Genomic DNA, 24,898 nt, shown 5'->3' with positions numbered 1-24,898 from the left:
ATTCTACCCCTTCTGACTAGTATTTACTCATCAGTTATGAGTCCCGAATTACAGTATTTATCACTGATAGCTCTTTTACCTCCAGAAGCAATTCCATGTTCCTTTAGAACCAACATCCCCAGTTTTAGTACCTTTTCTGATCAGGTGTAAATGGGACAGGAGTCACAGGCAGGTTTATGAAGTCTCAGAGAAGAGTTGCACTCCTCATGCAAAGCAAGGTCTTCTGCACAGGTCTCTTTTCAGAGTGGAAATTTGGTTCTCAGCTTACTTCACTCCAACAGGAATGCTGTATGGAGGCAGAGTGTATATGTTACAGCTCACTGTGCCATCCCCTACAGAAAAAAAGAAAAAATATTTCCAAAGAATTCCTTCAAAGCACAACATTTCTCTGCATGCCCTCCGTCATTTACTTTTTACAACAGGACAGACACAAATATAAAAAGAAATTCCCAGGTCCTGTGCAGAAATCCTAGCTGTCATTCTGACAGTATTCCTTATTTCTGATGTTCATTTTGCAGATCAAGTTATTTCACAGTTCAAACACTGCTTCTCTCTGTGTGACAGCTATTGAGTCCACTGCAAATATTTAGCTATATTTTTCCCATCTTCATTGCCCAAATTTTCAGGAAAAGAGCAGGGCTAAAAATAATGTTTCCTTCACCCATCTTCCTGCTAACAAAAAATGCCAGACATTTTTATTTGTTCGATAGTGAATTATCTTTTCCTGAGTTGCCTTTTGGAAGGAATTTTGTTAAGGAACATTACTTACCAGTTAGGAAGCAGCCCTTTTAATACCAAAGAATGAGAAAGCTGATGAAAACCACTGCTTCAGTCCTGCAATGCACCAGAAGATTCCACAGGAGAACAAGCCAGGCTGGGACTCCTAAATGACCTCACTGAATCCGGCTGAGTTCCTTACCACTGACCTTTAATGATTTAAAGAACTGGGATATTGGCATTCCCAGCGACCTTCTGGGGTCAGTGCTTGGAGTCCTGCTGAAGCCAAATTGGTACTTTCTGCTGCAGGTCATGACACGACCCCTGTGCAGTCACTGCCTTTAATAGTGCTTGCTGTAATATCCTAGAGATGGCACCCTCCGTTTTAAAATGGGCTAGGGAGAGGTGATGTTTCAGTCTGATAAAGGTTTTTCAGTTCTGAAAGCAGTGAGGCCCTTAAGGTCTCAATTTCCCTTTGAAAACAAATTAGCCCGGAGTGAATTTTTTCTTGGGTCCAAGGTGAGCAGCTGCATTTGCATCACTGAACTCTCCTCCTCCCAAATACTCCCAAATTCTGTGAGTATGTCAGAAGTGTCCAGACTGAGTCACCCTGGGTCACACTGTCCCCAGGTGGGAGACTACTAAATTCCAAGAGAAGAGGGAAAATTATGGTGGAGCCCAGCTTCTCAGTATTGCTCATATTTATTGCCAGTGGTACAGTCTGGCAGCTCAGTAGGCTCACAGCCTGCTGGGCTGTACCTTCAGAAACACAGCCAGTACATAGATGGAAATAAATATTTCTGTTTATTCTATTCTCATTGGATCACATCTAGAATATTACCTCTACCTTTGGGTCCCTTGGTAAAAGGATGATTCAATAAATACAAACACAATCATGGGGAGGAGAGTGTGGAGCACAAACCCTACAAAAAGAAATCAAGGGAACTGCACATTTTTAGCCTGGAGAAGATTTGGTGAGAACCTAATATCAGCTTTTCAATAGGTACAGGTTTGTTCTCAGGAACACAATGTAAATGTATTTATCAACATGATGTAGGACCAGAGGACAGAAGGAAATACTTATAAATTGGAAAAGAGGTGATTTTAACCTGAGAAAAAATTTACATCCCAGGAGCTGGACCAGTGGGAAGACTGCACAGGCCAGTGGAGACTGTTGACCAGAGAGGTACCACATTTAGTCTTCACATTAGATTTGTGCCTTCCACCTACCACACACTCACATCCCAGCCCATTAAGAACCAGTGTTTCTTTCCTGCCTTTCTAAAATAGCTCTTTCTGCCAAAATTTTTGGTATATTTTTAGACTTAAGAAACATGAAACATTTAAATAAGAAAACCCCCTGTATTATATATTGGCATGAATGCTTTAGATGCTGTTTGACTTGCAACAGCCCAAATAATGACAAAAAGCCAACAAGGTAGATGACCATCATTTAGTAATATGGATGAAACATAGACTAGCAGCAGACCATGTTCCTTCAAAGCAAAAGCTCAGGCTCTGTGTTATAGCAACGATACACAATTTAGAAAAGCCTTGAGACGTGGCCTTGCCATGGTCTTGCTGTGGGAACCTTATTCCCAGAAATAGAAAGACTTTCTCAGGAGACCAAAGGCAGCAACAGAATCTCCATTAGGACAAATTGCAGCTCACAGAGACAGAAATTTGGCCAGTTTCTCAGTAGAGAAAAACTCTTTTACCTTAATCTTATTCTGCTCCGCAGCCTAATTTATTGTCTGTTCAGAGTAGCTCTTTCCTGTCTCAAAGGAGCTCTGTGAAATTAGATTCATTAAGCCACGTTAAGTGCCATGAGATTCTTGCATGGTTAAACTTCAGAAGGGCAGAGAGCACTGTCATCTAACAAGGGGCCTCCTCTGTCCAACAAATGTGCAATACACACTTGTGCGTTATGATAAAGACGCCCTACCTGTTCTAGCACTTTTGAGATTTATCTTCTTTTCTCCAAAATATTTCCTGTGTTTTCCAGTCCCATATAAATTTAAAAAAAATCCATGTAATAATCTCTGAGCCATTAAAAAGGGAAATTTTAACAACAACATGAGAATAAATCCTACTGCCAACAACAACAAAAATCTTTTGAAGGTTAAGAGAATGCTCAATGAGATTCAACAAATCATAAGACAGATAGTGGTTACCGAGACATAGAGGTCCCCACTGACCAGTAGGGTTCTTGAATGGCCACAAATACACTCAGAAACCAGGTTCATGTGTTTGATAGCTGTATCTAATTCATGGCTCCTTGCAGGTGGTTATTATGAAGCCATTTTCAGTGTTTTAAACAAGAGTGGCGATATCCCACAAAAATTTATCCTGTCCCTGCAGCTCAGAGAAGCAGAAGTGACAGATGTGGAGAGGGAAATGACGCTAGTCTCCCCTGGCACTGCCACAGCCACTCCATTTGCAGGATTAGCTGGTGCCAGCATGTCCCTATGGAGAGACGTGGCTGGCACTGGACTTACTGCCATGCTCATGTTGGGCAACAAATCCCCCACCATCCCCAGCTAGTGAGAGCCAGCTTTGCCTGGGGAGTGGACACTTGACCACAGGATAGTGGCTGCACTAGTAAGCCCAGCAGCATAAGAGCAAACAAATGTTTCCCATCTCTCTGAATATGGACTCCATCGACGTGTTGTGCTCACAGCAAGCTGTGCAAAGTGACTGTTTTGGTTTGCAGGTGCAGAACATCCAGATTTATCTTCAAAGGTATCTGCAAAACCCACCAGTTTTGACAGTGAAAAAACCTGGCTACTACTGCTACTTAAGTGCCAACATATGGATTTCAGGCACTAATTGCATGCACCACAGCTTGATTAAATTGCTCCCTGGAGCTTTGCCAGAATAAATTATCTCAGTTAGCAAAAGCTGGATCTGCGCTGCAATTTTAAAGCTGTTCTACACATACCAAGGCAGCATGGAGCTACACTGGAGGTGTGCCTCAGCTGGTTCAATCTCAGTGCACATAACTCTGGTTTACATCCCACTGTCCTCGACTACACTGAGCAGACATAGTCCCAGATATCAGCTCCTCTGCAGAGCCTGCTACCCGTGCTCTTATCCTGTTAGTCTCTTAACCAGGATAACATTTTCGTGATCAAATGTTCATATGAGCATGAAAAAGTCTGGAAAAAGGGACTATTCTGAAATCAATTGCATCAGCTAAGTGCCTGAGACTCGAGCTTTTTTGAAAAATTAGTCCCTAATATCAAGACATTGCAATATTCCAGAAAATCCCCACTTGAGAATGTCAAGAAGAGTGTCCTGATCTGAATAACAGATACTATTTCATTTAATTCTATGAGCAGTAATAGTTCTCAGGGATGATTGGGTCACTATCCTTTATGATTAATCAGACTTTCTTATATTTTAAAATTTTCAGTCCATGAAAAATTTACCAGGTTTGTAATGAAGAGCTTTACAGCAAACAGCTGTAAACACATGCAAACCTTCTTCTTCCAGAGCACAGGGGATTTGAATTGCAGTTGTTTGCAGGGTCCCTAGAAGTGCGGTGGCCTTCAAGGTTGAGTCCCCCCATGTAAACTGGGAGAGTAGTTCTATAAATGCATTTGCTGCTTAGACTAAAAGAAAAAAAATATTAAAATTAAAAAAAGGCACAAACAAACAGAAAAAAAAATATATATACCAAACTAACTTTAAAGCTGCTATATTTGTTAGGAGCACCTTTCTGTGAGCTGAAGGATCATCCACTCACTGACCAGCACTACCTGAACTGCTGAAAATGGACTTCTTTAACAAGTTTCAGTGGGGAAATGCGGAATGATATGTGTGCAGATCTTCATTATGTTTTAGCACAAATAAAATAATTCCTGCTAGAATAAACTGAGACAAGAATAGCAATTCCAGCCCACACAGTTCTGCAGGAAATGTTCCAGAATAGCTACATGGAGTACATTCTTATTACCAAATCAGAGTGCTCTTGAGAGAGGACATGTGGACCAGACCCTGTGGATATGTAGGCAAGTAATCAAAGTTACAAAGCCACAGGGACTTAACAATGCTCAAAGCATCCATTGTACCTTGGTGACAGAACAAGCCTCTCTGCCCGTCATGTTGCTTTAAAGCTGTTCATTTCCATCACCAGATGGAAATTAAATCCCACACTTCCAGTATACGGCAGTTTAATGACTGTTACCATCTAGCAGGGAGGTTAAGAACACAACAGCTGCTTTCTGGGGGACAGTAACTCGCTCAGCCACAGCACTTCCCAGCCTTGTGCCTGTACCCACTGGCAAAACTGCAGTGCCAGCTACAGCCCAGGATACTCCTTCTAAGCTGTAGAAAAGGTTTAATTTTGGCTTAAACTAAAATAAACCACTATCAATGGTTATTTTTGTGAAGGCAAATTTCAGCCCAAGAGCTACAGCTGGGATACCAGGGTACTTGGCCTTTCCCTGGTGTTCCAGAAGGACAGGAGGATAAGAACATCCTGAAGTCCTCGGTTCTTTGTGGCCCAGAGGTTGAGAAAGTCCCTGTGCATATATGGCTGGCAGCAGAGTCTGACCCGGATGAGATTACACCAGTTTGCAAGGGCAGACTGAGCTACAGCAGGACACTAGTTCAGTGTCTGCATTACAGAAAAGGTGGACTCTAAATCTATAAAACCCTAAGTCATACAGGTTGCTGAAAAACAATAAAATTCTTATTGTTTTTTGGATTTTTTTACCAGACTGTCTAATTTGCTACTGATGTCTGAGCCTTCAAAATTTGCCTCTTCTACAACATTTCTTCAGAACAGTCCTTTGCCTTTGAATTCTTGCAGACAGTCTGTAGTCAAAGAAACATCTGGGGAAGATTAAAAAAAAATTAAATGATTGGGCAATTTTTAATAAGTTTCCCTTGGGAATTTTAAGTACACTTCTGCAGGAATCTCAAGTACATTATTGCTTTTCAAACTGTTTCATCAGGCTTTACTGCAAGATTAACTTTAAATTTAATTTGCTGGACATAACTTCTTCCCTTTGTCATTTAAGAAATTATCACAGGAAAAAAATGCCATTACCTTTCTTCATTTCTTTCCAGATGTGATCAAGAGTTGCACGTCTGTGGGAGCAGCAGAGTAGATTTGGAAATATTTAAGTATTGGACATAGCCACATAAGGGGAAAAAAAAAAAAGAAGAAGAAGAAGCAGGGCTTTGGACCACATAAATCAAACCAGAAGGGCAAATAGATATTAGTAAAAATTTTTATTATTTATTAAAAACTGTAGGTCAACATGACATTAGCTCGGTTGGGTAGAGCATAGTGTTTGTAATGCCAAGGTCATAGGTTTGGTCCCTGTATGGGCCATTCACCTATAAGTTGGATTCAATGATCCTTGAGGGTGTCTTCCAATTGAGACAATTCTACAATTCTGTGACATTGTGAAACACTTGAAGAGTACTAACATGCAAAAAATGTGCCATCTCAGCTGGTCTGCAGCCAGAATATCTCAGAAAAAACATTCAAATGAGTAAAAAATAGAAGAGGTTGGGACTTTGGCTGAATAAATGAGATAAGAAAGCTCTGAAAAAGGCAGGTATATTTGTGATATTTCCACAAAACAAAAATTTATGTCTTATTAGTGCATTTGGTCATCAAATACCATGAATCTTGGAGAAGATGAATCCCACTATGGACAGCAAAGGCACACAAATCCCCAGACCTTAGTAAGGAACAGTCTGAAACTGAAATATATTGTCCATTTGTGTCTAATTATGTGTTGTTTAAACAGACTCAGTTTCACGAAAATAAAGGTCCGTTACAGTCCCAGCAGGGCTCAGGGAATTAACTGGGCATCAGAACAGGATTTGTGCATATGCTCAGTGTAACGCTTTTGCTGGAGTTTATTAACAACATCCTCAGTCAACACCCTCAATCTGTGATCGTCAGAACATCTCTCATTAAAAAACACTGTCAATGCCTTTCCCTAAATAATTCTGTCCCATTTTATAAATACCACTCTTTAATAATGCATGCATCCTGCTCTGTCTCCAGGTGGCAAATTTGCTCAGACTCTTCCAGATCCCCCAGATAAGCTACGCCTCCACCAGTGCCAAGCTGAGCGACAAATCCCGCTACGATTATTTTGCACGGACAGTGCCCCCAGACTTCTACCAAGCAAAAGCCATGGCTGAAATCCTGCGGTATTTCAACTGGACTTACGTGTCAACAGTGGCTTCCGAAGGGGACTATGGGGAGACGGGGATCGAGGCCTTTGAGCAGGAAGCTCGCCTGCGCAACATCTGCATCGCCACCTCCGAGAAGGTGGGGCGGTCCAACATCAGGAAGTCTTACGACGGCGTGATCAGAGAGCTGCTCCAGAAACCCAACGCCAGGGTGGTGGTGCTCTTCATGCGAGGCGACGACTCCCGGGAGCTCATCGCAGCTGCCAACCGCTTCAATGTGTCCTTTACCTGGATTGCCAGTGACGGGTGGGGAGCACAGGAGAGCATTGTCAAGGGCAATGAGCACATAGCCTCTGGAGCCATAACCTTGGAACTTGCTTCCCATCCAGTTAAAGAGTTTGACAAGTACTTCCAAAGCCTCAGCCCTTACAACAACAGACGCAACCCCTGGTTCAAGGACTTCTGGGAGCAAAAGTTCCAGTGCAACCTGCAGAACCGGAAACCACATAAAAAGGCTTGTGAAAAGCACTTCACCATCAACAGTTCCAACTACGAGCAAGAATCCAAGATCATGTTTGTTGTGAATGCTGTGTATGCAATGGCTCATGCCTTGCATAAAATGCAGAGGACTCTCTGTCCAAACACCACCAAACTCTGTGATGCCATGAAGCATCTGGATGGCAGGAAGCTGTACAAAGATTATCTTCTGAAAGTAAACTTTACAGGTAATAATAATTCCTCTTTTGGTACCTACAGAATGTAATTAAGCATTGTAATTAAAGAAATGTTCATCAGACATGGTAACAGCTAGCCAAATTCCTGGTAGCAACTATTTACACTGTTCAGACCAGGGTGGTACACAGGTAAGACCATTCCTGTCACAAGAAGGCAGAAAGGAGAGGGAAGAAGAGTTTGGTCAGAACCCTAAAAAAAAAAACAGATTGATGCTCCTCCTGCTACCAGCAGAAGGAAGAGGTGAAGGTAACAACAGCTGATCCTGGCAATGTTGCACTCCATCCTCTAAAATTCCACAAACCAACACCCATTTAATTCACAGCCAGTTTGGGCATGTCTGAAAGCCAATGGTCCTTTCACCACCTGTTACACCAGGCAGCCACCTGCTATTCCCATGCCAAGACTTGGCCTTCTCTCCCTCGCTTTGCTATGAATTTACATAATTGCTGGACCATGGCCAATGTCCTTGCAATAGTAAAGTAATAATTACTGTCATAGAACCAGATGCACACAAACTATTTAAATATATGGAGTAGTGCCATTACCTGTGCTGCAGAACTAGAGGTTTAACAGCAAAGTATAAAAAAACTATAAACATGTGCAGGAGATGTGGAGGAGGGTGGTCAATCTGGGAATGATATGAGCAAATTTCATGGGGACTGGCTGCACAGCACGTAGCATCTCTGTGGTTTTGCCACATCATATGGATGAGTTTATTATTAATACTATGCCATAACAATATTACACCTTAGTGAAGTCAAATAGATCTACAGAGGACACAAGTGTAGAACATCCTGTCTTCTTGTTGCCACCTGTCTGAGTTTCTTCTGAAGCATCTAGGTTGTACTTGCATTTCTATGTATTATGAAACTGATATTTTTAACTGACTGAGTTGATAGCAAGGAACCACCACGCTGTGTTTTGAGTGAGAACAAGCTCCAACAGGAACTGAAGGATAAACATGTGTAGGATGCAGCATGCTCAAACCCAAGAGATCTTCAGAAATTGCACAATGCTAATAACACTGAAAACTATATAAAATTGTCACATTGGAGCCTGAACTTTTCCCTCCTTTAGTGGAGTTCTCAGCATTTGACTCAGATGACCTCTAGATACTACCGACCACATCCCTGGTGCTTCTCAAGCTCCCAGTGGGGTGCAACTGGTGTAGCCAAGTACTTAAGTCAGAATGAAGCAAAATTTGGGGGTTAGAGCTCTGGAAATAAAGAATAACCCTTTCTCCTTCCCCTCCTCATATCACTTACAACATAAAAACTATTTTCTCGCTTGCCTGCACTTACCCTCAGAGATACTTGAATGCGTTTAAATTGTTGAAATCAATTGGTTTTAGGAGGACAGCACTTCATAGGAGCTGGTTCCTGGCATGCTGATCAGGAGGGAACGTAGTGGTGTGCTTCTGTCCCTGCCAGGGAGATACTTCACGACTGTAATGACCAACCTAAATGAGTAGGCACTTCAATATTTTAAACTTCAATTATTTTGAAGATTTTTCTGACACTACAGGTATTTTTATGCAGTTAAATGAAAACACTATTGATAGATTCCAGCCTTAAGACTAAGCAACCTTTGTTCAAATAAGGATTCTTAATCATTTTTCTAACACGCAGATATTTTTAAACACCCAAGAATTTTCCCATTCAATGTCTAGATATAAAGTCAAAATGACCCCAATTTTCTTTGACCAAAATCTCAGGAAAGTTTTTTATTTATCTAGAGCCAGAAAAATTAGTTTTAATTTTGACTGAAATCTTTTATATTTTTATGAATTGGGAGTTGAAGCTGTTCAAGCTGGAAAAAAATTTGAAGCCTGTAATTTTTCAGTTTTGAAAACAGAAGTTTCTTTCTTTAACCAAATTAATTTGATTAAAAATCAGCATGGAAATCTTTGAAACTCTGAAGAGCTCTATTTTCCATTCATTTTCATTTCCAATTTAAAACACTAAGAAACCTGTCAAGTTCTTTTCCAGTGGCTTTGTTCCATATACATTTTCTTACCAGGTTACAACATGATTTGCTCATCTCCCTTCTTTATTATTAGGTTTTCTATTATAATGTGAATCCCTGTTTTAATGTAAGTTATTTTTTGAGCCGGTGACTGATTTTTATGTAGGGAGTTATTAAGCAAATCTTCCACACCTTCTTCTTTTCAGAAGAGTATGAAAAATTAATACATATGTGAGATTTTAATACATATAAGGCTTGTTATTGATTTCTATGGGACCAATAATTATTCTTTGCTCTTTCCTGGCTCAAGAAAACCTTTGGGTGAGCTGTTAATGCAATATGAGGGCCTTGTCGCATGGCACATTTGATCAATGATGGTCTCATATTTCTACCTCCAAACGTGAGAACGTTTTCCCAGTACAGAGAGAGGGTGGCATGGAAGTTACCAGTCCAGCAGCTGCACTGCAACCAAGTCAGGTTGTGGATTTTCTCTCTTCTTTAGCCTGGGTAGCAATCCACACCCACCACAAGGCAGCAGGCAAGAAACAGAACAGTGATAACCTAATTTAGCATTAGGTTAAATAGCATAGTTGAAATAGCATAGCTTAAATAGCAAGCAGCTATTTAAGTAATGCCTCCTATGCTGAAAGGTGGGGGTCCACATAGATAAGCCCTGTTAGCATAGAAATCAAAGAAAGAAATGATGGAAGAAATCAAACAAACGGCCCTGAATGTCTCATCCCAGTTTCCTGGAACATGGTGTATTTCACACACACACAAGTTTGAGTAAATGATTGGGTACGTTTCTGTGACTGGTGTGGGATGGAGCAATTCTAGACATTTACCCTTTGCAGTCAAATTAGTTTTGATTAGTCTTTGATTACAGGTAATGGAGGGGATCAGCGCTTACAGAGTGTTCTCCAGCCCGTGGAGATATCATTTGCCCCTAGATCTCTTGCTGCTGACTACAAATGGAGTATAGAGTGGTCAAGGTTTATTTTCACTTGCCATTTAGCTGAAAGTCTGAAGTGAGACTCTCAGGAACACCAATAATGTGATTTGCAAATAAATACTCTGGGAGCAGCTAACAGCACGGTGGTTGTATGGGGCTGGCCAGGATTTGTACATTCTTGTGCTGCCACTGCTGCTGACATGCTGTGTGACAGGTATTTCACTAATATCTCTGGATTCTGACTTTTTTTGGCTTTTTCATTAAATTGAAATAACTCCACAGAACTGCAGCGTGGAATGAAGATGGTGAGATTTCACTCCTTATTGTCTGTGAGATACACCGGGCACATTATTTTCTTGCAAGTCAGTAAGACATTTATGGTAAATGTCGTCATATCCGGGATCTTTTCAGCAAAGGACAAAAGAGATTCCTGTGCCTAATTCCATCTTCCAGCAGCAGGATGTGAGAATGCAAAGTCCAGCCCCTAGATAAATGCACTTATCAATTTCAGTGTTTGTTTGGCCTTTCAAAGAGATATAGGCTGGTTCATCTTCTTGATCTTCCCGTCCTCTACATTCCCTCCTGAAGGCACAAGTACAGCTCTTGATGTTCTAAATCGTGGTGGTTTTCTGCTGATAAAGGGATGCCGGTTCAAGAGGCTGTTAACTTGTATTACCAGAACAACAAAGAAGTGCTGAACAAAAGTAAAGGTCTCCATGGCACAGAGCAGAGTAAACTCAACTTATTGCCATGCCCAGCATTGCCTGGTGAAGGGCAGCATACAGAGGAGCTCCTGGGAGTTTTACGAATCCAGGGATGAAGAAGCCTTGCCCCCTCGCAAGGGTGGAGGGGACAGTGCAGCAAACAGCTTTGCTGACTATTTCAGCTTGTTTAAGCCACCAGCAGAACACAGAAAAGCAGTGTTGTCATTGCCCACAGCACTACTGCAAGCTTCACATTTGACAAGTGCCAGGACAGTGTGAGAGGGGTGTCCATCATTTGGGATAAAAAAGTGGCAGGGTCCTGCACAGCTGTGCCCTACATGTTGCTCCCTGGTGTAGCTGCTCCTCCAGGACATTGGACTGGAGGTGAGGAAGGGTGGCAGTGATAATGAAAGACCAGCATTAGCTCCAGGGTTGCTTACCTGGTTTTGCAGGATAACAGCCTTGTCATCCAGGAGTGTGGGGCTGGGCTCCAGCTTTTCCCACTCCAGTTAGAAGTGCTGATGGTCTAACAGGACTAACCCTGCCCTCAGTCTAGCATGGGAGCATATGGGCAGAGGGGGGCTGGATTTTGGGATGTGTGCATGTCCACATATCTTATGCAGTTTCCTGCACCTGTACAGTTATTGGTTGGAGGAATTTGGCTAAAGTAGTACACTTGGAAGAACAAAGCCTGCATCATCAAAACTAGTCTAGCCTGGGCAAGTCGTCTCCCCTGACAAACCAGAACAACTACTCCAAATGAGAAAAGGGTTGTAAGGTCCAATTTGTCCCCTTTCCTCCACTGGACTTTAAGACAAAACTTTTATTCTTACCTAGTCTTGCATTTCTATGTGGTTCATTTTTTTCCTTCTCTTCCTCCTCACTCTGCCCCAGCCAACACTGAAATAATATGGAGCAGAAGCACAAATTCACTTTCTCATTTATTCTTGAACACTGGTAACTTCTGTTGTCGGAACACAATTTCACAGACCCTTTCCATCATTTCTGCTCCATCCAAGTAAGAAAGAGCTTAAGTCATGGTCTGCAACAAGCAGATGTCACCTTACTTCTGAGCACAGCAGCATTGCATGATCCCTGCTCTGGGATTTAGCCATAAATATTTCCTGTTGAAGGTGCACTTCAAAACTCAATGCTCAGTGTGGCTGCATGGAGCACAGACCAAAAGAATGTTGCACTTGCTATCATGAGCAGATTACAGCTGCAAAAACTTCAAAGGCCAGCTATGAGCTTACAGGGAGTACCTGTGCAGCCTAAGCCAGAGCTCACAGCCCAGGCTCTGCAGCAGATGGCCCTGCTACCCCATCATATCACCCAAGGAGCTCCTCCTCATCAGGTCAGATCCCCCTTGCCTTCAGCACTGAGTCAGCAGTGAGGTCCTCATAGCCTTCCTTGTGATGCTTATTTGTAGAATACATGATGGATTTGTAGCTAATAAAGGCAAGGAAAATGAGCAAATTCCCCAAGATACTAATTAAAAATACACATGAAAAAGATGTCTAGGATTTATAGGAAGAAATTACTGCCTTTTCCTGGGACCACAAATGTGTCATAGTGTTTAAAACCTTGCAAGCAGCTAAGGGACAGTCTCTGAAAGCACACTTGAGATTTGCTGTTTCAGAGCAGAGGAACAGTTGAACCTGCACAGTATTTTCCCATTTTCTCTTTGTATTAGAGTTACACTGGTGTAAATTGAGACACACAGTGAGATTTGGAAGGCCTGGTAATCCTGATGCCCCCATCTACTTTCTTCTTCCTCCTCTCTTCACAAGCATGATGAGATCTGCTGTTCCTTTACTTTGGGTAAATTTACCCTTCAAGAGTAAATACGCCAACCTCTACTTAGTTGTCCTGAAGATTTTAGTATGTGTATATATTTCTATATTTATATAGTTATATAGATGCATTTATATAGATTTTTTAATTGTGTGTGCTATAGATTCATAATATATAAAATCATAAAATTAAAGATTAAAGTAAGTTGGGTGGTATCTAGTCTAACTTCCTGCTGAAAGGTAAGGCAGCTGTGCAATCAGATTAATTCGCTCAGGTCTTTAGTTGAAACTAAAATACTGTAGAACCTTTTCAACACCTAGTTTAGGTTTGAGGTATCATGATGGCAGGCAACTGATCTGTACTATGTGATATGTGTCACTCACTGCACCCTCTCAATTGGATACCAGGGCTGCCAGAGGGACACAGGTGTTGTCATCTCTAGGACACATGTTCCAAATAAAATTTCCATTAAAACTTCTCCCACTATAATAGCAGGTCAGTGACCTACCTGTTAATGGCATCTGGTATCAAGCCAGAGACCATCATAAAAAGCTGCTGTTTCATGCTCTCCTCTGTCACTAATTTACAGTAATTAGCCTGAGTGAACAGGAGCAGTGGTTGAATAGTGGTTTTACCCCTTGAGATAAGCTCCAGCAGCTGAGGCCAATGTGTGCTCGATGATTGCTCCCCATCTAACTCAGGGGCAAGGAGCCTTTGCCTGGTGCCACCACTGTCACCACTGTCTGCTGCCACCACTGCCTGCTGCCACCACTGCCTGCTGCCACTGCCCTCTGCCTGACATGGGCACTGAGCTCCCATGGACAGAAAAATGGGAAATGCAGCATTAGCAGGACACAGAGTAGCAACAGCTTTTCTCCATAGTCCTCAGGAAGTCTCTGGAAGTATGTTGCCTTTGGCCTTTACCCAGCTGGGTGTCATTCCTGGAAAGCCTGCAGAAAGCACAGGCCAGCAACAGCCCCAAACTTGTTATACTGGCATTTTTAGGTAGAAGTACTTTGGCATCCCTAAAATTGCAGCTAGATCTCCATCTCAGTTTCCTCTGTTTGAATATTTAAACCCACCACTTCAGCTGAGCTACGAAATACTGAACATAAAATTATATAGTCTATGCCTTGTATGCAATTTATGGTCAGCTGCTTATCTCCTATTAATAATGTAGCCTTTAGGCAGCCATGAATCTCTAGATTTCACAGCATCCATGTGAGTGTGTAAATGAGGATGAGTTTAGACACCCTGTGTTTGTGGAGAAACCCATGACTGACAAACAGCAATGATTTTCTTTCAGATCACATATTTGAGAGACAGAAAGCTTGGTAACCTAATTTCTCTAAATTAGGCTCCTGTGTTTGCCTGCTGCTTGTTTTATAATAGTTATTATTTTATCTTTTGTTTTGCTGGCAAATGATACGTGAATCCCAAACACCCAGGTTCTGTACAAATCCTCAGAGGAGTAGGAAGTCTCATACAACCTTTTCATCTCCCAGCTATGCACATTCCCTTTTCAGTCCTACTGGGTTTTACTGTAAGGGGGCAATCCAGGACATACCATGGGATTATATTCTTATTCTCCATGCAGATTTACCTGGGAGAAATGTTTACACATAAGAAAAGAGATGTTAGGTCTGCTTCTGTTTCCTGTGACCTTGAAGGAGAAGCTATCAGGTGAGAAAGAAGACTTTGGTTCAGGATCCTATCCCTTACATTTTAGCACCTAATTTGGCTCTGAAAAGCCCATGGAAAGACGTGATTCTTCTCTATACAACCTGTTACAGAAGAGCACTTTGGCACTTGCATATCTAATATCTGTTAGTCTCACTTGCATGATGAGATACTACAATAGGGGCTGACAAATGCAAAGGCTGTGCTCAGAACAAGACCACAGAAGTGTTGAGGATGAGGACAACACACAAGAAGGTGATTGCATTCTACTCTTTTGGGTAATCCAGGTGTGTCCTGGCCTTCCAGTGAGTCTCCAAGAAAACTCATCTTTTCAAAAGGTGATGAAGAAAACTACAGAAAGTAACAAATCCAGATGTCTAATGCCAAATATAACTAAATGTTATGTTATTTTTACAAAACCTATGTCCTTGTTGGCAGCTAATAATTACACTACAAAGGCAGAAGTGAAAGCATAATCTATAGAAAAGTATTTTTTCTCCTGAATTAACCTTAATTTCACTACATCCCTGGAAGACATTTTCTTTGCCCAGTCGAGCACAGTACAAAGATATTTCCAGGCTAGCAGTGGTTAAACAGAAACACGGACAAGACCAGTACAGCTGCATTAGTGAGACACTGACATCCAGCCCAGCCTGGTGCTGCTATCTAGATGTGCATCATGGCCTGAATTCTCCATCAATTCCACGTAACAAGTTTGCAGATGAACCTGTCCCAAGCCAGCTGCTGTATTTGTACTTCTTAAACTGTAGCCCAGATGACCATGTGAATCTATTTAAGATTTCTGCAAAGCCTGAACTATTCCCTTCAAGTTTGTCTTTTCCATTTCTGATTCTCTGTGAAAAAAACACCACCACTCAGTGATACAGGCCTGTTTGTCTATAAAAAGAGACAAAGGAACTCAACCCAAACTCAAAACAGCCATTGTTTATGTTTTCCACTAACATATTTTTCCTAAATTTTTTCCCATTTTTTCAAAAACAACCACCTCTATATCTTCATGGAGCAGAAGCTCCTTTTACATATGCATGTTCTTCACAAACTGATCTTCTACACAACTCCCATCAACTGCAAACTGGATGGACCTAACAGACAAATGTGTGTGACTTTCATTTCCTCATTTGTCAGAGCCAAGTTTCTAAACACCTCTAAAAGCATTTCAGAAAATATCTGCCTTGGCATCACTGCAATATTTATGGTTATTTAGTTAGCAGATATAGAATATAATGTAAAAATATATTTCATTGTTGTTATCTGGATGAGTCATTTCCTTTTGTTTCCTTCTTCCTGTCATGAAAGTGTATTTGTCTGAGCATATAACAAGTGAAGACAAAGAATATTAAAATTCTTCAAGGCAAGGGGAGCAAGACACATATTCATGCACAGCGCTGTCAGAGGCAGAGAAACTTCTAACAGAAATGTCCATTAAATCCTAGCTGTAGCATGGCTAAAGGAGCAATCTTTTGATTCGTTCTTTTGCTTTTTGTTCCATTCATGGACAGCTCACCTGCTCACTGTTGGGATGAAAATGGGTTCAGCACTAAGCCAGAAAGGACCATGTCTCAAAATACAAATTCTTAAACTTCAGGCATGTATTTTGTAAAGAAATTACCAAGGTCAGTAATTTGTTATGTAGGGTCTCCACACAAAAACTCTCTCTTTCCTGAATGCATGCGGAGAACAGCTCAGGGCCAGAAGCTGTGGGGATGGAAATAGTGTTTGCAAACACCCAGTAGATGGAAAGCAGAGGTTTTTGTACCTCGCAGTCTGAAGACCCCTGCCCCTTGAGTCTTGCATCTGAATTTCATCTCCTGGTTTTGCTTTTCTTGTATAAACCCACCTTTCTACTTGGCAATATGAATCATCTCATCTCTTCTAGGCTAATGACATGTATACACCTAGCACATTTCTTACAGAAGAAATTCAAGACCATTTCTGAAGGCTGAGAAGTATTGACTTTTTAAATGTGTATCTGCAATTGCTCCTCAAGTCAGTGGAGGCTTCATGCAGTACATTTTTCTACCTGCTGCTATACACAGATTCCAGACATTTTGATGGAATAAGCAAGGCAACAATTGCGTTGTACATATGAAATATTTACCAGTTCTCTGGCTGAAATATGAGGCTCAGTAAAGACAACACCACAGTTTCATTCAGGGAAGGGATTGCACTGTGCTCAGGGGTAACAGGGAAACTACTGGTGTGAGAAAGCTGAGGGAAGCCCAGGCTTGAAAAGAGTCCTCGTGCAGAATGTACGTGCTACAGAAATCCCATGTAACACTGTAGCTGAGAGAATATAGATTTTCAGGGTGGAATGTGATTCCTAGGGGCTACATTAGATATCACATTGATTCTGTGACCCAGTATTAAGCACATTTGCTGTATGTATTGGAAAACACACAGAGAGGCATGAACATGCATATTCACAGGAGCACTCACCCACTGTTCTTTAAAATTTTATTTTACTTAACCCAGTTCTGTAATAAGAAATAATACTTGACGTATGATTGTTGAGATTGCATTTATAAAGAGTGAACAAAGAGTAGCAAATCCAAAATCAGTGGTCTTTACACACCAAAGGAAAGGGAGAACCTCCTGGTGTTCAGGTAGCAGAAGTGATGAGTTCCAGCATCCACGATCAGGGGACAGTCCCGGTTCTTTTTCTTAGAGAGGCCTTGAACCTTCTTGTTACTGCATTTTGTTTTTTCACCATCCACAGGACATTTTGCACATGCTGCAAACATGCTCTTCTTTATATTAATTATGCCCTAAAAACCACCTTCTCTTCTTCCCAAGGCTGAATTTGTGTAGTGATCAGTAGCTAACAGTTCATGTGCAGCTCTGGAGCCTCAACCATCTTCCTGTGCTTCTGCTACAGAACTTCCTGCTCTCTTCCAGTGGGAGCACTTTCTCTGTTGCTCTAATTTTTACAAGAAGTCTTAAATTTGCTCCAAAACAGTAGGACATGCCTGATCATATGCAGAAATTTATGGGTGTGGTTGCTGGACTCTTCTAGCCTAAGCAGCAGTTATGTCATTGCCTGTAACAGCAAAAGGTTGTGCTCTTGTGGTTCCTTTCCTTGACATAAATAACTATATAGCATGTGCCCCTATAAATAAATGTTACCTGTTGTTTCTGTAAAAGGACATTTTTTTCCATGACATTTCTCTATTGTCCTGATGAATGCAGCAGCTGATCACTGCTCCAAGTGATCAGCTTTGTGTCAAAGACCGGCCTGCTGTACCAGGATAGGACTCCACCACACAGACAGTGGATGAAATAAAAACTATGAAACTGGTATTAGGAACTGATGAAAACGTTCTGAAAAGTTTGTTAAACTTCCTCCATTATCTTTGCACAACCATTTGAATAAATAGCTAATGGCTAGTTAATGCCTCAGTAACTGAAAGAATAAAAAGCCAATCTTTAAAGGCTCTTTGGAGAAGAAATTATCTCAAGTCAAAGGAAGGTTTGAGGCAGTACTGTTAATGTCTTTTCTAGATCTCTGAAACATTTTATCAGTCTAATCCTATCAATGTGTCTCTGCTTCCACCATAATACAGGCAAATAAATCAACATTTTCATTTTACATTTTCCCCTGAGGTCCAGTGATGGCTGTTGCTGAACTGATTCAGTGGAGCAAAGCATTAGCAAAAATGAATCTGTGCTCTCAGCTTTATCTTCTGTCCCTGAGAACAGAAGAATTTGCAAGTATTAATAGGATGTGCAGGTTGTGTGTTGTAGCATAACACAACAAATGAACACTGAAGATGTTGGAAGAGGTGACGTTGCCCTTACCTTGTGTGTTGTTGCTTTTTTGTGGCAACAAAAACAGGACTCCACAGTGTGTGATATGCAGGAATAACCTTAAAAGCCAGGAGTTAACCTTTATCTCACTTTCTTTTGACTGGAATTCATTGTTGTGAGAAGCCCACTTCCACCTCTCTGGTTGACTCAGCATTTGATCAGCTGAGATGGACTCTGTTGAATATACTGAATTAACTTGCAATTTCAGTAAATGTGCATTTCCAGCCACTGCTTTATTATATAGAAAAGAGTAAAAATAAAATCAAGACCCATACCTTTACAAAGGAAGATGAACACATTCAATGTGTGTGGTGGGCCTTACTGAAAACATTAGTTTTATTTCTCCATCAGTGGCCAAAATTGAAGCTACCCAGCTGTCACATACTCTTTGACACACTTTTGTAGTATATCTGGAGAATTACTGATGAAGGAAGTTAACCACCTCCCTGATGGCACCTCACATTAGCCAGAGCCCACCTTTGGAGGTGCCAATTTTGTTTCCACTCTCCATAGGAGATCTGTAAGACAACTGCACTCCCAAAATAGGCACTCTAATTAAACTTATGTTCAAGAAATATAGGTCACTTTTTTCATTCACATATTATATTCCTAGAGAAAACTGATCCACTCCAGAATCTTACACCATGTGATGAGTGAAACATTTACCTTTCCAGCTGTACTCCAATTCTTTGTCCTCCACCAGCATTATGTCAGATGTGCCAAATGCTATAACTGAGCTGTGTAATATGTCTGAGCCTAAAGGTTCCTGTGTTTCACTGTGGTATTGTGTCTTTATTCCAGCTCTGAGGAATTCCACAGCTCCTTTTTTTCCACAAAATGTTCAATAAATTTGAGCTTCAATTATTTCAAATACATGCACTCCTTAGAATTCACTACTTAGGGTTTTATTTTCCTACTGCAAATACAATTTCATTTTGCAAATTACCTCATTATTAGCAATTTGTAGGGTGATTGCTGAGAGTTTTCAGTAGCTCCTTAACAAGAATAATAGCATAGAATCATAAGATTTGTAGGAAGAGGCAATACCTTTATTAGACTGCCCACATATCTGGAAAAGAAATAAGCTTTTGGCATAACATCTTTTTGTCATATCTTGTCTTGCATCTCAGTCAGACCTTGTGCTTCTGAACTCTATACTTTTAAAGAAGTGAACAAAAAGCTTTCAGCAATTACTCTGCAAATGGATAGTAATGAGGCTGTTTGCAAAGAGAAATTGTGTTTCCAGCAGGAAATAAAAACCTGATATACTAAACTCCAAGCCAAGTTGTTCTTTCAGAATAAATGAAGATCAAATTTATTGAGCAATGGTGCTGATGACCTAATAGAGTGACCTTGGGCCTGAAAGCTTGTGCACTTCTTCCATCTGTAAGTCTAATAAGAAATACTGTCTTTCTTAGACACCTGAAATTTCTTGCATCTTTGTCACAGCTACAATATTACTACTACTAAATAATAGCATTGCAGTATAAATAATTAAATCTATGTCAGTACATCTGATTTGGGAGAGGCTTCCTATCAAGTCAATTAGGAAATAACGTCCAGAGGGTCTATTTCACGGTTCATTTGCTTCTGATCTCTAAGGGCAAACTACCGAACTAAATTATTCAGAGCTGTGTCTGGAAACACCTCTCTAATCCTCAAGTGCCCAAAGAGGAGAGAATGTTTTAACCAACTTCCTTTAATATCCTAACAAGTAAATCTATTCATATTTCTTTCAGGATGACAAAGAAGGACAAAAATATTATTAGGTATTTTACACTTCCTTAGACAGTATGCAGTCTGGGGGTGGAATTAGCACATCATAGAACAGTGCCTCCAAAAAGAGAAGGATTCATGACCCTGTGATATAACCATGTCCCCAACTTAGTCCAAAAGTAAATTTTAGGAAAATTAAAACACATCTTCAATCTCTTCCAGCTGCACCTCTGATGTACTGGGAAGAGAGGGGTAACAGGCATGGCACCAGTCCCCACCTCTGAGGTTACATGGGAGTGTCCCTCACCCAAATGTTCAATTTGGGTCACAGGGTACCCATAGCCCCTGAACTGGCAGAAAGTCACAACCAAAACCACAAACTCTGAGAGCAACACTGATATTCAGCAACTGAAAGAGAAGTCACCAGCTGACTCAAATTTTCCTCAGATCAAAACATTTCCGGAGCTACCAAAGGCTAGCCCAGAACTCACAGTTCCAGCTCCTGAGCTGATGTGTTGTCACCCTAAACACCAAAAAAAATTATGTGGCCATAATTCTTCATAATGGGAGTGAGTTCCCCTTGCTTCTGTGTACAAAAGAGTGAGCTGGCCTGAGGGAGGAGTTAGGCAGTTTGAAGTCATGGTTTAATTTCCTTTGTAATTGCAAGTTGATTGCTGGTTTGAATTACATTGCAAGCATTTTGCCTCTTGTGCCAACCATTTCTTTAAGTGGATAAACTTAAATTAAAAGAATGGTATCAATTGAAAGGCATTTCTATGTTGGCATCTCTCGAATTACTCATATTAATTGTCAACCCAGCAGACTTATTTTAAAAAAAAGAAAAACATTTTGGATTATTTTCCATAAGTATTTGTTTTATTTAAACTAATACAACCTTAACCAAAAAGCTGCAAGAAATATTTTTAATTTCAGGGGAGATTTTTTGTATTTTTAAGGAGAAATAAAAGGAGTGCAGAATTTTTACATGCTTTTACCTTCCATGTCTCAAAATCCAAATGCTTTAAGAAAGAAGAAATTCTTTTTTTAATCCCTTAAATTCCCTTTAAAAGAACAAGGGCAATTTCACAGTTTCCTTGATGAAGGTTTGCAACTCAGCATCTAGTTCATTCTCCCCACATCCTAAAGACCACATCTATGCCCAAGAGCAGCACAAGCAAGAGGACAACACACACCTGGAAATGTAAAACACTATGCTTGAGGCAAGCAATTCACAGGAAAGGTAGCCTGGGAGTTCTTTGCTCAGCCAGGCTGAGTATAATGAGGATAATGACAAGCTGAAGGAATTCTTCTAGTTTTTCAGACCCTTGTTATTTTCTTTTGCAAATGTTCCCAGAGTGTTCTCTCTGATAGCCCCCACAGCAGCCTGTGCAGACAGCTCGTGAGACACCTGCTCTCAGATACACTGCAGACAGCTTGGACATGCTGCAACCACTTGGCGCTCCAGCTCTGGGCCTTTCTGTTCCAGACATTGGTGCTGTTCATCTCCCTTGATTTTGGATACATAAATAGTGGACGTATTTCAGATAGACTCATGGTGCTCCACAGATCTGTTTGGCTGGGCTATTCTAGATACCGGTCTAAAGTGAACACTAGAAATACTCATTCTCTTTTGAAGGGCACAAGTTTGGGATAACTAACTCATCCACATATATCCCTTGGTAGATTTTTGTAACAAGGCCTGAGGAAAACATTTTTGTCTCTGACCAGAGCAAAAGTGGTGGGGGTCTATGCCTAGTTTTAAAATTCCCTACAGCAAGTGTCTGGCCTAAGAGAGAAACCTGAATGGAAAAACTGTAGACATAGATAGGAAAATTACACTTGTAGGGGACTAATCTGTCTCATTTGTCTCATTCATTTCTTAAATGAGAAGAAGCAATGCTGCATATGACCCAAACACATCCAGAGACAGTGGTGCAGAGGTTAAAAGTGACTGTTTGTCTCTGGGGAAACCAGTATTTTGTTAATTGTGGAGAGGTACAATCCAGTGACACTTCACTCTGATCTTTCCCCATACTAACTTTTAATTTGCCAAATTTCAATGTGCCTTCTGTCAATCAGGTATGAAACCAGCTGCACTGTGCTGAAGCAGAAACTGGAGTGGGTGCATCAGGTCTCTGTTGCTCAGTCTAAGTGCTCATCCAAGCAGAAATAAGTCACTTTGACCTCAACAAGCCATATTGAGCTAAAAATTAGAGAGAACGAAAAGAAATGTGCATTCTCAGGGTCTTTTCTGATACTTTTCAAGGCATCATACATACAGATGAGCCCATTGGACAAACACACCATATCCTGTTATATTATTATCTAGGCTCTTTGTTAAAGTGTTTTAAAAGGCATTGCCCTGGATATGTAACAGGAAGAATAGGGAGGGGATTAAAAAATAACTGTATTTTTCTGTTACATAAAAAATGTCTTATTTTTCAGTCTTAAATCATAAGTTTGGAGGTTTTGCCCATGGGCACGCCCATATAAGGTCAGGCCCTGCCCCCCACACCCATATAAGGGTGCACCCATATAAGGTCAGGCCCTGCCTCACACCCATATATGGATATAGCAGTGTCCTCTCACACCTGGCGGGCGTGCAGGCTAGCTCAGTTCTGCACTGCTACTACGAGGATCGGTCGGGGTTACAGGCAGGGCGAGTAACCTCCTCCCGGTGGGCTCTTGGCTCCCCACACCAGCAAGTGGACCTGATGGAGTTGTGATGGCGGCGACGGAAAAAGAGTCGTCTCTCTTTAGGCAGGGTAGAAGGTAGTTTATTAAGGGGAGTCCGGCAAAGAGCTCCGCCTCAGACCACTGCTGCCCAAAGAGAGCAGAGATCAAAGCTTGACAGCCACTTATAAACGGGGGAGGGCTGACAACGGGTCAGCCAACCAGGGAACACAGGGGTGGTAACAGGGGTGTCAACTTCTGAACCATTAACAAATCACAGGAGGGTAGGAGGGGATTCCCTGGGCACCAGCCTACCACTCGACACCTCTCCTGGATCTTTCCAGAATCCAGGGAAGGGTCTCGAAGTGACAGACAGGGCAACCACGAGGAGAGGGAGGGAACTGACAGGGCTAGGTGCAGGGAAGGAATGACTGACAGAAAACATCTGCTTAATTATCTAACTCATAAGGGGGAAAACTATTACAAAACACAGGGGGGTACAGTGGACTGAACCATTACAAAAATAACTTTAAAATCTTACAAAAATAACTTAATAACGCAATAAAACAACTCTCACACCACTACATATGGGCATGCCCACATAAGGTCAGGCCCTGCCCCACACCCATATAAGGGTGCACCCCAATACGGTCAGGCCCCACCCCCACACCATCTAGTGAGACTAAGGAGGTTTTACTCAACTTTTCTGAACCTCCAGCCTGTTGCCTCTTTACTCTTCCATTTTTATTTAATCACTATCTCCTCATGGTCTTTGAGGCCAACAAGCTATGGAAGAAGGTACCTTCAGTGCACCCAATAGTCCTCTTCACATCTCTTTCTAAACCACATGAAATCTCCCAGCTTTGCCAACTGCCAAGCTGAAAAACTGCAATGCTTTCCTCAAGCCTTGCTATAAATGAATTTCCTCCTAGCTAGTGATCTGTGTCTCTGTGATCTGCACCTCGTTTAGAAAGAATACACTCTGCAAACAAAGAACAGATGTGTGTTTTACTGGACATGAAGAATGTTCTTAGATGTAGGGATATCTGTTGTTATTCCTACCAGGAACTGTTACTGAGAATGTTTTTGATAACACCTACACACTTAAATCTGTGCCAGACACATGCAAGACTCTATGCAAAATATCCTTCCTGGCCCATGGATATTGCTGACAAACAAAACACCGTCTGATTCTAAGCCAGTTAAGATGACACGCATATTCCCCTCGCCTGCTCAGCCTCTTAAAAGATTTCCAGTGCCTAATTAGGATGAAAACTGCTTTGTTTTCCTCATCTCATTATTAAAAAATCCTGGAGTATTTTTCACTCAGCTGAGGCAATGTGCAGAATTAGAAGTATTTAAATATGTTTCTCATACTACCTCTTCAAACAGAGGTTTTGCCCAGATAAAATAAATCTCCCCTTCAGAACTTTCTTTCTGAAATTTTTCATGTCACCAAGAGCTCTACATCAGTGACACCAAAAATATTAATGATTTTTAAATAAAAGCAACTCACCTGCTTCCAACAGCAGATAAGCATATTTTTGCAAGTTATGTGACTGTTGGAAAAATTCATGCCACTTAAGAAGATGGAAACAAATGACATAATTCACTACATAAAACCTATGATGTTATTTTATGTTCTTATCTGCATCTGCTACTAAATTAGTCATAAATCTGCAGTTATTCCTCTCTTATCCAAAGCTGAAGGAGTTTGTCCTCCACTTGCACAATGGAATCTGGAATCCTCTCCTCCAGTAGGATTTCTCCAGGGAGATGACAGAGTTGAGCTCCCTGTACCAGGGTTCCAGTCTTCTGCCCTCCTGCTCTTATAAAAGTCGCTGCTGTTGCATCTTCATCCCTGAAATGCTGCAAGCTGGAACACAAAGCATCACTGCTTTAAGCCTTTTTTAATTATCCTTTATATTCCTTGATAACTCCTTTTACAGAATTCCTCTTGTATAACTGCTTTACA

General features: G+C 41.2%; 1 protein-coding gene across 7 annotated transcripts in view; it reads left to right on the top strand.

The window, feature by feature from the left end:
- GRM3 (glutamate metabotropic receptor 3) overlaps positions 1-24,898 on the top strand; it is a 104,069-nt gene that overhangs the window by 64,278 nt on the left and 14,893 nt on the right. For all 7 annotated transcript variants that reach the window (XM_040062786.1, XM_040062784.1, XM_040062787.1 and 4 more), the window contains one exon: positions 6,749-7,604. In XM_040062786.1, coding sequence (XP_039918720.1) covers positions 6,749-7,604 — 856 coding nt within the window. The remainder of the gene's footprint in view (positions 1-6,748; positions 7,605-24,898) is intronic.

Source organism: Hirundo rustica, chromosome 4, assembly GCF_015227805.2.
Source record: "Hirundo rustica isolate bHirRus1 chromosome 4, bHirRus1.pri.v3, whole genome shotgun sequence".
In the NCBI taxonomy this organism is placed as follows: domain Eukaryota; kingdom Metazoa; phylum Chordata; class Aves; order Passeriformes; family Hirundinidae; genus Hirundo; species Hirundo rustica.
This window is presented reverse-complemented; position numbering and strand designations above follow the sequence as displayed.